The 13,967-nt window shown below is 37.8% G+C and overlaps 1 protein-coding gene across 1 annotated transcript; it reads right to left on the minus strand.

Moving 5' to 3' along the window:
* Window positions 1-320: 320 nt before the first annotated feature.
* On the minus strand, window positions 321-13,894 carry unk (unk zinc finger). Its single transcript, XM_056245450.1, has 15 exons — window positions 13,431-13,894; window positions 11,702-11,911; window positions 11,438-11,614; window positions 10,543-10,673; window positions 10,289-10,424; window positions 9,036-9,153; window positions 7,998-8,082; window positions 7,626-7,846; window positions 6,957-7,022; window positions 6,696-6,864; window positions 5,766-5,864; window positions 5,450-5,635; window positions 4,389-4,573; window positions 1,798-2,058; window positions 321-1,042 (listed from the first exon to the last, which is right to left on the minus strand). Exons 1-15 carry the CDS (start codon window positions 13,580-13,582, stop codon window positions 905-907), a joined length of 2,334 nt encoding a protein of 777 aa, XP_056101425.1. The 5' UTR covers window positions 13,583-13,894; the 3' UTR covers window positions 321-904.
* Between the last annotated feature and the right edge of the window lie 73 nt (window positions 13,895-13,967).

The raw sequence follows: 13,967 nt of genomic DNA on the forward strand, positions 1-13,967 counted from the left end.
GAATGAAAAGCTGCAAAACCTTTTTTTTTTTTCTTTTTTTTTTTTTTGCGCTGTGTAGCAGTCCCCTGGAATTTCTCCTTTAAAAAATCCTACAAAAGTAATTGTAAATTTCCTATATAGCTACCTACTATGCTAATCTGTATTAATTATGAAATCTTCCCGTCTGGTAAAAGTCGTTTAAGCTGCACTGAAGATACACAAACTGCATTTCTTCTGTAAACATTAAACATTTCAGAATGTTTTGGAAGGACATTTCAACTTAAAGATGTAAAAAAGGGGGGGGGGGGGGGGGGGGGGGGGGGGGGGGGGGGGGGAGGATTGTCTTACTATATATGTGTTGTATGTGTTATGCTTCTACATAAAGCATATAGGGAATATTAGAATTTGGTATGATAATCACTTAAATGGTTCCTTAATCTCTCAATGCGTTTCATCTAAGCACTAACTCAATTATTAATACATGGGAAATTATGATTACAATGAGACATAGGCATATTATTATATATGTGATGTTTTGTCCCCACAATAAACATGAAAATATCACAAACTGATCATGTATGTCATAATTTTTTCTTTTTGAGGAAGAAAATGGTCCCACTGAGGTTTAGGACTGATTGCATGCTAGTGTAAAGGATATGGCATGGCATGTCTTATTGATATGGTCAATATGCATCTAACAAGATCATATTTCTCAATAAAGTCTCAGCTTTTAGCCAAGATAAGGCTGAGGTGGTTTCATTTCTTTTAGATTTGGGCTTTGTAGGATACATTTAGCCCCCGCTTTAAACCGAGAACTTCGGCAATATCCAAATGAGATCCTGTGAGGGGTCAGGCTTTATGTTTAGTGTCTGGATTAAAGCATTAGAATTACGTCAAGAGTTTATGACGGTGGGATATTCATGCTCTACTGGTGTTCGGTACACAGCGGGCATTCTGTCGAGGATGCACATCGTTCGCAGTGAAGGCCATGTTGGCATGGTAACGTCACTGATCCCATCTCATCGCAAGATAGACAATACAATCTCTGCTTCCTGAACACAGCCTGAAAGAAGGAACGAGGCACAGAGAGAAGAAAGATTAAAATACAGTCCAAAATGCCTTAGTATTAATCTAATATAGCTCTACTTTATTAGTCAGATTATTAAGTGAACCTTGAAGAAATCTTCAGGTCACATATTACCAGAATCATAACAGAAAAAAAGATGAAATTACATTTTCACATTATTTTTATGGCAATGAAACATGTCCCCCCTTTTATTATCACAAAAATATTGTATTTAAAATATAAAGCACAATTGCAATATTTGTTGTTCAGAAAAAAGAAAATAGCTAAATAAAATAACCCTCAAATTAAAACTGACTACAAAAAACTAGCACAATTTATTTTAAATAATGTCATTTTGTTTTATATTTAATTTATTTATATTAGTATTTTAAATAATATAGGTTTAACACTTAACACTTGGTTAAACACTTTACAATAAGGTTTAATTTGTTAACTAACACTGAACAATACTTCTACAGCATTTATTAATCTAAGTTCATGTTAATCTCAGCATTTTTAAGATCAAAAGTTGTATGTTTAACAATAGTTAACTGCACTGTGAACTAACATGAGCTAAGATTTTTATTAACTAATATTAACAATAGTTAATAAATGCTGTAAAAGTTAATTTCTCACTGTTAATTTATGCATTAACAAATAAGACCTTATTGTAAAGTGTTACCATTGTAAAATATAATACTACTTTTAAGTAATTAGTATAAAAGCTTCAATTTCTCAGGTGTGTGAATGACCTGTTCTACGGTGCGTAAGCAGGAGCAGATCTGTGCATGCAGGCTGCAGATGGAGCTGAGTGGAAGTCTGTGCAGTAACTGTAGCTGGTGAAGCTGTAGATGTGGGTTTTCTGCGTGCCGTAAGCTCTCTAGCGCCTCCTCCAGGAGAGCTGCTTGCTGCTGCGCCTCCACTTCAGCCTGCCGCGCTCGCTCCGCCTCCATTCCCAGCTGCCCCACCACGTGACGAGCTTCCTCTGCGTCTGCTTTTAAGACGGCCAATGACTGTGGCAGTTAACAGAAAAGGTTGTTCAGAAGTCGTGTCATCACAATCATGAGTGCTTTTACATATTACAGCCCAGCATTTATTTGTATTCTGAAACTTGGTCTATCATGATGAACAACAGACTGTAAATACAGGTCCTTCTCAAAAAATTAGCATATTGTGATAAAGTTCATTATTTTCCATAATGTAATGATAAAAATTTAACTTTCATATATTTTAGATTCATTGCACACCAACTGAAACATTTCAGGTCTTTTATTGTTTTAATACTGATGATTTTGGCATACAGCTCATGAAAACCCCAAATTCCTGTCTCAAAAAATTAGCATATCATGAAAAGGGTCTCTAAACGAGCTATTAACCTAATCATCTGAATCAACTAATTAACTCTAAACACCTGCAAAAGATTCCTGAGGCTTTTAAAAACTCCTAGCCTGTTTCATTACTCAAAACCGCAATCATGGGTAAGACTGCCGACCTGACTGCTGTCCAGAAGGCCATCATTGACACCCTCAAGCAAGAGGGTAAGACAGAAAGAAATTTCTGAACAAATAGGCTGTTCCCAGAGTGCTGTATCAAGGCACCTCAGTGGGAAGTCTGTGGGAAGGAAAAAGTGTGGCAAAAAACGCTGCACAACGAGAAGAGGTGACCGGACCCTGAGGAAGATTGTGGAGAAGGACCGATTCCAGACCTTGGGGGACCTGCGGAAGCAGTGGACTGAGTCTGGAGTAGAAACATCCAGAGCCACCGTGCACAGGCGTGTGCAGGAAATGGGCTACAGGTGCCGCATTCCCCAGGTCAAGCCACTTTTGAACCAGAAACAGCGGCAGAAGCGCCTGACCTGGGCTACAGAGAAGCAGCACTGGACTGTTGCTCAGTTTTGCATGTCATTCGGAAATCAAGGTGCCAGAGTCTGGAGGAAGACTGGGGAGAAGGAAATGCCAAAATGCCTGAAGTCCAGTGTCAAGTACCCACAGTCAGTGATGGTCTGGGGTGCCATGTCAGCTGCTGGTGTTGGTCCACTGTTTTATCAAGGGCAGGGTCAATGCAGCTAGCTATCAGGAGATTGTGGAGCACTTCATGCTTCCATCTGCTGAAAAGCTTTATGGAGATGAAGATTTAATTTTTCAGCACGACCTGGCACCTGCTCACAGTGCCAAAACCACTGGTAAATGGTTTACTGACCATGGTATTACTGTGCTCAATTGGCCTGCCAACTCTCCTGACCTGAACCCCATAGAGAATCTGTGGGATATTGTGAAGAGAAAGTTGAGAGACGCAATACCCAACACTCTGGATGAGCTTAAGGCCGCTATCGAAGCATCCTGGGCCTCCATAACACCTCAGCAGTGCCACAGGCTGATTGTCTCCATGCCACACCGCATTGAAGCAGTCATTTCTGCAAAAGGATTCCCGACCAAGTATTGACTATTGAGTGCATAACTGAACATAATTATTTGAAGGTTGAGGGGGGTTTTTTGTATTAAAAACACTTCTTTTATTGGTCGGATGAAATATGCTAATTTTTTTAGACAGGAATTTTGGGTTTTCATGAGCTGTATGCCAAAATCATCAGTATTAAAACAATAAAAGACCTGAAATATTTCAGTTGGTGTGCAATGAATCTAAAATATATGAAAGTTTCATTTTTATCATTACATTATGGAAAATAATTAACTTTATCACAATATGCTAATTTTTTGAGAAGGACCTGTATTGGTAATTTATATATGCAAACAGGATAGACAATTTTTAGAGTCAGAAAAAGGGTGTAAAATGAGGTCTTGGGGGGGGAACGCTATAAAAGTGTGAAATATGGTCCTAAATACACAGTCTCCCTTTGACACACACACACATATGTTGTGTTTTCATGTATTATGGGGACTTTCCATAGACATAATGGATTATATATCCATAAACATAATGGTTTATATATCCATAGACATAATGGTTTATATATCCATAGACATAATGGTTTATACGCTATAAAAGTGTGAAATATGGTCCTTAAAATACACAGTCTCCCTTTGACACACACACATATATGTTGTGCTTTCATGTATTATGGGGACCTTCCATAGACAATGGTTTATATATTGTACAAACTGTATATTCTATCCCTTACACTAACCCTTAACACACTTAACCCTACCCCTAAACATCACAGAAAACTTTCAGCATTTTCAAAAAACATGACTTAGTATGATTTATAAGCTGTTTTCCTCATGGGGACCAAAACTTGGCCTATGGACATTTTGTCCCCAAAATTTAGGGTTTACCAGGCCACACACACACACACACACACACACACACAGAGATGGAGTCTGACCTGGGCCATCTGTCTCCAGCTGTGGTCCCAGTGTTTCAGCACCCTGTGTGCATCCTCCACTTCCTGTTTGAGACGTGACGCCTCGGCATACATGCTCCCCGTGGAGAGCAGGGCAGGGGGGGTACCCGGCGAGCTTTGGCCTGTCGGAAAATGTTCCCAAATACTGCTGTTCATGCCATTTAAACCTACAAAAACAAAACAAAATCATGTTAGACTGGATCCACTGCATTGTCTATCCAGTTCATTACAACAAAACAAAACTGCTTTGTTTTAAAAAGACAACTGATAATTAAATGTAATGCTACATGTGACCGCTATATACGCTGTAAACACGAATATTGACCTAGTTATTTCACAAGAGGTCTAAACTCGTTATCAAGCAGGAGCCTTGCAAAAAAGCAGATACTGCTTAATAAGAGTTTAAGATGAAAGTCCTTCTGAAGCGAAGCCATGCATTGGTGTAAGAAAAATGTCCATATTTAAAATTTTATCAACTAAAATTATTAGCTTCCGGCAGACGGCCGTACGCATCTATTTACGGCAAAAGAGTAACCCTTGAACTTGCCGCACAACGTAATGACGAACATGGTTGCCCAGCCTTTTGTTTGAACCGTCAAACAATACACTACTCCTACATCCCAAGTCATACATCGTCAAATGTGACTCTTTTGGCGTAAGTCGACTTGCGTACGGCCGAAGCTAGTTATTTTAGTCGATAAAGTTTTAAATATGGACATTTTTCTTACAAGAACGCATGGCTTCGCTTCAGAAGGTTAACTTTAAGTTAACTTTATTAACCCCTCTGAGCCGTTTGGGACACTTTTATGATGGATAGATGCACTTGAATGGACTTCAGAAAAAAATGGTGCCCCTTCACTCCCTTGGAAGAGCCAGGACATTTTTTAATATAACTCCGATTGTATTCGTCTGAAAGAAGAATGTCATATACACCTAGGATGGCTTCAGTGTGAGTAAATCATGGGCTAATTTTCATTTTTGGGTGAACTATCCCTTTAACACATCATTAACCCAGTCAGCTGCCATAAAAAAATAACACAAACCTAAAGAACCATGGGAGGTCCCCAAAAAGCTGCTCTCTGATTGGTTGGGCTGTGACAACTGGGTTGAGAGGAATGGCGAATGGTGAGCTCTGATTGGTGGAGAAGGTGAGGGTGATCTGAAAGACGATGGGCTACTTAGGGAGCCAGGGATGTTGACAGGTGCTGAACTCTGTAACTGACTGCCTCCTGTGGGAAAACAATAACACAATTGAAGATGGATGTCAAAGCTGAATTTCGGAGGTTATGACACTACAGTCTGCAGCAGCAACGCTATCCTATCATCTTTTTTTGATAAAACTGTAAAGTCGTCACCAACCTAACATGAGGCCCATGCTGGGTAGAGCCGAACTCTCCAGACTTTTCTCAAGAGCTGAGACTCCAAAGTCATTCAGGTCCAGATCATCCAGGGCAGATTCTAGTGAAGAGGAGAAATATATGTTGTTTTAAACATACAGAACATTCATAATTCATTCTACTCAATAGTAAAGCTCAAGGTATATTTAAATGCATTCGTATGTATTGTGTGTCACAATGAGCGAGAAAGTTTGACATGGAGCAGCTAAATCTCCAACTTCTGAGGAATCACCCATTTTTTAACAAACGCCAAACAGAGGAGAGTCTGCTGGCAAAAAAGAGGATGTGCCAGAGCTCGTAATAAAACAAGAATCAACATTGGCTTGGTTTTTCGGAGATGGTGAGAACTAAGGGATTTGAAATGTTGTAAAGGTGAAGCGGAGATGGCGTTGTTAGTACTCAACAGGTGAGTTATGTATTTTATTGAACAGATAAATTGCCATATGTAGCTCTCTAACAGAGTTCATTGTAAAACATTATCTAATGTGAAGGGTCATTACGTTATGCTTGTTGTAGCGCTGTATTGGAATTTATTTTCAAGGAAGTACCGTGTCTATTAATGAGTAAAGCTACTGTAACATCTTCAGCTAGTCAGATTGAGATCCTTTCCATCTAAAATGGTTATATCTCTTAAGTCTAGTAGTGAATGTTTTGTGAGCAGTAGGATAATCTCTCACCCACTTTTTTTTTAGTCATGAGAAAGAACTATATTCCTCTGCACAGTCATGCAGAGCCGAAGCACAACCAAAGAAATTTTCTCCTGCAAAATGTATGGTTTCGTTTTTATTTTTAAATGCTAAAAGGGGCAAAAGTTACATAGTGTACCTAATATATTTAGTAACATCATTTAATTAAATTTTAGGGTGTACTATCACCCTGACCAATCACTTACCCACTACAGACTCAACTGTGTCACTTGTAGGGTAGAAAGGAAGAGCGTTGGCGTTCATGCCTGAAGAGAGGCCGGGGGGTGCAGGGCTGGGTGGGGTGGCTGCCAGGCTGGAAGGTACGCTCGAGGACATACTGAGAGGACTGCCGACAGGCAGAAACACCAACAAATCCTGAAGACAACACATGGAATGATACAAAAGGTGCCAGGCCTATTTGTAGTTTTCATTCATTTGTGTCTGTTTTGAATCAATGCGACTAATACCTGTTTGCTGTGCATGGAGGAAATGTCTCTGCTGCGATGTTCCATTGAAAAACTTCTATATTTGGCCTATATGAAAGATATGAAAATTGTTCAAATAAAACAACTTATTTCAATATTTCAATTTGTATGTGAAGTATCAATCCTTGGAATTCACTCAAATGTCACCAACTTTACCAAGACTGACTTCTCAGTTTCCACATTGTTTTCAACATTGATAAGAAGAAATGTTTCTTGAGCAGAAAATCAGCATATTAGAATGATTTCTGAAGGATCATGTGACACTGAAGACTGGAGCAATGATGCTGAAAATTCAGCTTTTCAATCACAGGAATAAATTATGTTTTAAAATCTTAAATTCTAATAATATTTCACAATGTTACAGTTTTTACTGTATTTTTGATCAAATAAATGCAGCCTTGGTGAGTTGTTTCAAAATTATAAACAATCTTACTAACCCAATTTTTTTTAACAGTAGCGATTTTGGATTTATAGCCAATTAAATATTATAGAGCAGAGCAAAAAATGTACTTTGTATAGTTTGGGATGACTCATTTTATGACTTATCCTGGCCTGAAAAAACATTTCCATGACAGTGTTTGTGCCAAGAATGCCGATGCCTTCAAACTGAGGCCTTCAAATAAAAGAATTAAGAAAGTGTTATTGCTTTACCTGGTCTTCCCTCTCAAACCCAGGGGCTTTCCCATAACCCCCCTCTCCTCCTAGACAGGCATCAAGACTGGAGGACTCCTCAAACAGAACCCTTCCCAGCAGCCCTTCCTCTGTGGTGGCACTCGGGCCACTCTGGCAGAAGTCTTCAAAGGTATTGGGGCAGGAAGTTGCAAGAGGTGAACTGCATTGTGCGGCCAGCTGCTCATCACTGACACTTACTTCTGAGAAGCAAAACGGAAACAACACGATCATGATATACAACTAAATGAAATATTTCACACCATCATTCACATTTACAACAGATATAAAACATCCAATACAATGTATAGTGTTAATAGTGTCATCACATAACTTTCCAAAATGTAACCTTACTTTCTAAATGAGCAAAAGCGCAGAACGGCCCTCTGGGACAGTTGCCACTCTGCTGAATGTCATTGCATTTGGTGGATTTGTAGATCTGTGGAAGAAAACATTAATTATTAGGAAAATAAGAAAATGCTAGTGGTGCTTGCTTATTTAAAAAGAACCAAAAAATATTGGGGTGTTGCTATGCGGTTGCTAGGGTGGTTTGGTTTCTTCTCTACAATAGAGTATAACTATGGTTCTCAACAAGGGCGCCTCAGCAAGCATCCAAAGAGGCTTCAAGATAACTTAAAATAATTTTAAATAAGATAAAACAAGCATTAAAATACATTAAAACAACTAAAAATCAAGATTCTTCATATTTAATTTACCCCCTTAACAACGGTTTAAAACGCCATAGGCACTTTTATACAGAATAATCATTGTGTATGTGCCAAGCTCTAAAATATTTAATCGGGTAGAAATTGTGATTAAAAATATTTTTTAAATATCCAGTAAATCAGTTTTATATTAGCTATTACAGAGCCCCACACATGACATGTGGACAAAAATATATATCGTGGCCACAAATAAAAAATTAGTTCTCTCATTTATTTTAGTAAGACGTGGCCATGATTTACTAATTTGTTCCCTCGTTTTATTTCAATTGTGGCCAGTCTGGTCTGCAGATGTATTAGTATGTTGTGGGAACGAATTCTTAATTCGTGGCCACAATATATATTTTTCCGGCATGTCATGTGTAGAACTCCGTAAATTATAATTATTTCTTGCTTTTTTCTGCCCGTTTTGTCATTCTCCAGGGTCTAAAATCGTATGTCTTATGAATTAGAAAAGCTATAGAGCTATAGTAACACAACTAATCAATAACCTAAAAAAGAGCCACTTAAGCCAAAGGGCCAAACAAAATAGCAACCTTAACGAGCATCACAAGCACAGCATAATCAAATAGGCACAGTTTGATTAGATCAGGTTCATAAATGTCCTTGTTCTTGCTGTAAATGTTGATGTTAAACAGAGTTCAGCTCCATTAGGTTGAGTGTGAAATACCTCCGGGTGGAACTGCTGTTCTGTCCGCGTGTGGCAGTACTGGCAGCTTTCTCCGCTCTCACACTTACTGGGGTCTCCCCACTCGTCACTGTGCTTCACTGAGGGACACGGCAGGGCTCTTCAAGAACAAACAAACATTATTAGCATGAAGGATGTCTGCCACCATCCGACAGAGCAGGAAATTAAGTTAATTCAAATGGGATTGCACACATAGCTATCTGATTTGTCAATACTTTTTAAACGAATAGTTCAGAATCATTTTAAAATTAAAATAATAGCTTGTTACATGTCATGCAACAGTGAACTAACATCAGAGAACCGTGAACATGTGTTGTTAAATTACATAAATATTAACTTAAAAGTTATTCCAAGTAAATATTTCAGGGTAAAAGAGTTCTGCTGACCAAAAAGTTTGGGAATCTAGAATAATTCACCCAAAAACTAAAACCGAAACTCAAACTGAAAATCCAGGATGCACTTGGCTGAAAACCAAAACCGTTTTTTTTATATATATATATATATATATATATATATATATATATATATATATATATATATATATATATATATATATATATATATATATACAAATTAATTTCATGACTGAATTTAAATGATTTCGGAAATTAAAAAATGCAAACCAATAAAATAAATACATTTATAATCATTTATAAATGGTGTCTAATAAAATTAATTCATAACACTTTATTTTTATAAATACATTTTTACTTCAATTTAATAAATGTTTCCTTCAATTTATAAATCTATTTAAAAAAAAAAACAATCTGTCAAATAAGGTGCTGTACAACATAACTTGTACACTGTGTAAATTAAAACATGAATTAAAAAAAAAAATCTTGGTTGAATGACATTGCTTTGAATAATAATAATAAATCATCATTTAATTAATTTCATCATTTAATTATATAATAGTAACATATTTCTGTCAAAGTTTCTTAAAGTTAAACCAAACCTAAAGGTTTGGTGAATATTAGTGAATAGCAGCTTAAATTTAGGTATTTTCTTCATGAAAAGCTATCACTTTAGAACACATGGAATATAAAATAGAGCATTTTTGTCCTTTTGCCATCACCCTGAACTGATGTTGTATGGAAATGATCTAGATAAAGATTCTTAGTTTGTGTCCCCAGAAAAAATAACGGTGTACTTGTTTGGAATAACATGACCGTGAGTAAATACTGCCAGTTTTTTGTGAGGTGAACTATCTCTTTAGGTTTTCTTGTTGTTCAGACCTGTATTTGTGCTTATGAGGGCTCCGTCTGCGGTCTTTGCTGTTGTGATAGTAGGGACATGCATAGCCCTGACGGCACAGCCGAGGAGGTTTCTTGCAAAGCTCAGTTTTGTAGTGGGAGAGCACAAAACTGTTGTCTGCATGAAGAGAAATGGGCAAAGAACGACATGAAGAATGACACAAATGTAAAGTGACATTTTAGTTCATATTCAAGTCGAGTGCGTGTATGCATGTATGTATAGAGGCTGATTTCACCTTGCCAGCGTGGATCTTCACTCAGGGTCTTTTCTATGAGTGCAGTGCTGGCCACAACTCCTGACTGCCCTTCTCCAGATGTTCCCTCAACCAATCCAGTTGCAGCTTGGGCTTCTAATACCTGAACCTCTCTGAACACGAAATTAAAAATTTAAATGTCAAACTAAGATAAATATCCACAATGAAAAGTTTGGGTTCAGTACGATTAATTTTTTTTTTATACTTTTATTCAACAAGGATGCATTAAATTGATCAAAAGTGACAGTAGAAAAAATAACAGTAAAGATAAGAATTATGTTAAAAGATTTCTATGTCAAATGAATGCTGTTCTTTTGAACTTTCTAATCAAACAAAGAATAAAAAAATCCTGAAAAACAGTATCACAGTTTCCACAATAAATATTAAGCAGCACAAATGTTTTCAACATAAAAATAAATGTTTCTTAAGCACCATATCCGAATGATTTCTGAAGGATCATGTGACACTGAAGACTGGAGTAATGACGCTGAAAATTTAGATTTGTCATCAAAGGAATAAATAACATTAAAAAGAAATATATTTAAAATTTTAAAAATTAAAATGACTTTAGCTTGTAATAATATTTCACAATAATACTGTTTTTGCTGTATTTTTGATCAAATAAACACAGCCATGGTGAGCATAACAGACTTTTCAAAAATGTGAATAAAATCTTATCAATGCCAAAGTACATGGTAGTGAATCATAATAATAAATGTGGATGCAATACAATAAATGACTTCAATTAAAAATAACAACTTTTTGTGTGTCACAGAAGAGAACGAATATAGGTTCTGGAACGATACGATGAATAAATGTTGACAATTTTCATATTCAGATGAACTATTGCTTTAAAAGTCAACTCCCTGGTCCCTACCTGATGTCATAGACAGGGCTACGCAGGTCATGGGAGCCGTGAGCAAAGGCACAGTGAGGGCCGTTCTTACTGCAGTGGCCCTTCCCATCGGTCTCGTGGATGCAGGAGCCAGTCTTATAGTACCGCAGGTGATACCGCCTCTCTGTGTCTCCGGCTGTTCGGTGCAAAAACGGACACCTGGAAATAAATAAGTAAATTAAAGACAGATATCAACATAAATTCAGACACTGTGGCTTAAAAAACTGAGTATCTGCTGGTTCTTACTCATCTCCATCAGGACAATTCCCTGCGCCCTCGTCGTATTTAACGCAGTACACATCAGGGCTGTAATTAAAAGTTCCATCTCGTCTGCGAATCGGCCTCCGCCGTCTCTGGTTCAGGAAGTGCCAGTGGAAGCAGGTGAAGGGCCGGTGCTGAGTGCACTTGTGCTGTACGAATAGGGGACACTGCTCCGTCCTAAACTCCTTCAGATACCTTAAACAGAGAAAGAGGGGAAAGAAGTAGAATATGAAAAATTAAGGAAGATAAAGCGCAAGGACGGATTAAAGGGGTGTAGCTACAACCTGAACTGACAAAACACTGCATGACAACGTACCTAGACATGAACAAGTTGGAAATTTGTTGCCAAATTTGGCCTGTTTCAGGCATTGCACAGTCATAGAAAATTTTGAATTTTGTAATTGTGATATATACAGTATATATACACACACTACCCAGCCAAAAACAAAGGATTTAAATAGGCAACTGCCAGTCTATGACAGGATCATTATTGCAGTGATTATTGTGTTTATGTTATGTGTTTGGCAACAGTTCTTAACTAATCGATGGAGTGTGTAGCTTTGTGAAAGAATGCTTGGGAGGGAGCATAAATGTTGTGATGTTATTTCCATCAGGAAGTGCATACATTTTTGGTTAAGATCTTGACATAGCAAGAGTCGAGCACTCCAGCACATCCCAAGGTCTGGACTCAGAGGTGCCAATTCATGTGTGAAAATGATTCTTCATGTTCCTCCCAACCATTCTTTCACAATTTGAGCCTGATGAATCATGATGTGTCTTTCTGCATGGTTGTTTAAGAAATTAAAAGCTACACACTCCGTCAATTAGGGTTAGAGGAACTGTTGCCAAACATATAACATGCTAAAAACATAATGATCACTACAATAATAATCCAATCATAGACTCTTAAGCATTTGCCTATTTAAATCCAAACAGTTACTTTTTTTGACCGGGCAGTGTATGTATGTGTGTGTCTAGTTATGCTTAGGTGCAATATCTCCTCAATTTAAAAACCTTACCCAGTAATCAATCATGAACAACTGGAAAAGTCCAAAAAAATGTTAAAATAACATGGCAATGTCATATAAATCGCTATAGGGATTTCTATAGTATCTATCTGGTTATGCTTGAATACTGTCCATGTCAATTGTGGTTAAAGCCTTGATTAATAAAATCTTAAAATGTCTTTGAAAAGTCTATAGTGATATAAATGTTTTGGTTGTGTTCTGCGATAAAAAGCTTAACCAACTAAATTTTGCTCTTTGTTCAATTTTCATTGATAATTTTGCAGTAGTAAATGACTAGAAAGTGTACGACAAAATCAGGCAAATTCATTGGTCATAAAATGTGGGAACCTATTTGTGTGGTGCTTCATTATCAGTTAAATGAAGCAGAGATCAAAATATTGGACGTAACTTAAACCACAATTTCACTATCCATAACATATCAGACTAAGCATTGTATAGCTTGCCTTTATTGTGTTTACAAATCACCAGACCTCTTGTATCATTCAAGTGTATCCTTCAAAACATCATCCCGATACAATGCATGCATGCATAATATCACACTACCAGGCCTCCACAGAACACAACTCTTGATCCAGCTCATCACCAGAGCCCACAAATACGCATCAGAGGCGTGTAAAATTAGTGGTGCATGAAATATGTGATTTGCATGTGTAATCAGGTGGGTGTAAAGGTGTTTCGTTACGTACGTGTAGTGCTGGGGTTTCTCGGGCTGTGCGTGCAGCACGTTAGCGGGGGACGTCGTGCCACCTGCCGAGGGTGAGGAGCAGGAGGAGGACGATGAAGGTCCCAGGTTGGCAGCGGCACCCGAAGAACCGGGCTGAGATGGTGCTTTCGACATGATTTATCGAATTATGGCCATCAAACAGTTTAATATTGGGAGAGCTGCGAAGTCCGCATTCTTTTTCGATGTGCGCATGCGCCAGATCTGGCGAAGAGGAAATTCCGGGCCATTGTGATGACGTTATAGTAGCGCGAGAATCGATTCTTTCGAACAGTTTGATTCAAGCACCACTAGGACTGTTCAGTTCGATGCGTACAGGAATGGTTCAGACCTATTGTGTGAATCGGCTCAACTGATTCATTGAAAGGAATCGAGTCAAAAGAACGATTCGTTCTTGGTCGTTGGAGAGTGAAGTCAGAAATAATGAACAGAGGTAAATCCCCAAACCAAGAACGAGATGTGCTTCAAATTCAAAGTCGCAGATAAAGGCCACCAAACGTGA

The sequence above is a fragment of the Rhinichthys klamathensis genome, unplaced genomic scaffold (genome assembly GCF_029890125.1).
Source record: "Rhinichthys klamathensis goyatoka isolate OS25496 unplaced genomic scaffold, OSU_Roscu_1.1 h1tg000030l_1, whole genome shotgun sequence".
Taxonomy (NCBI): Eukaryota; Metazoa; Chordata; class Actinopteri; order Cypriniformes; family Leuciscidae; genus Rhinichthys; species Rhinichthys klamathensis.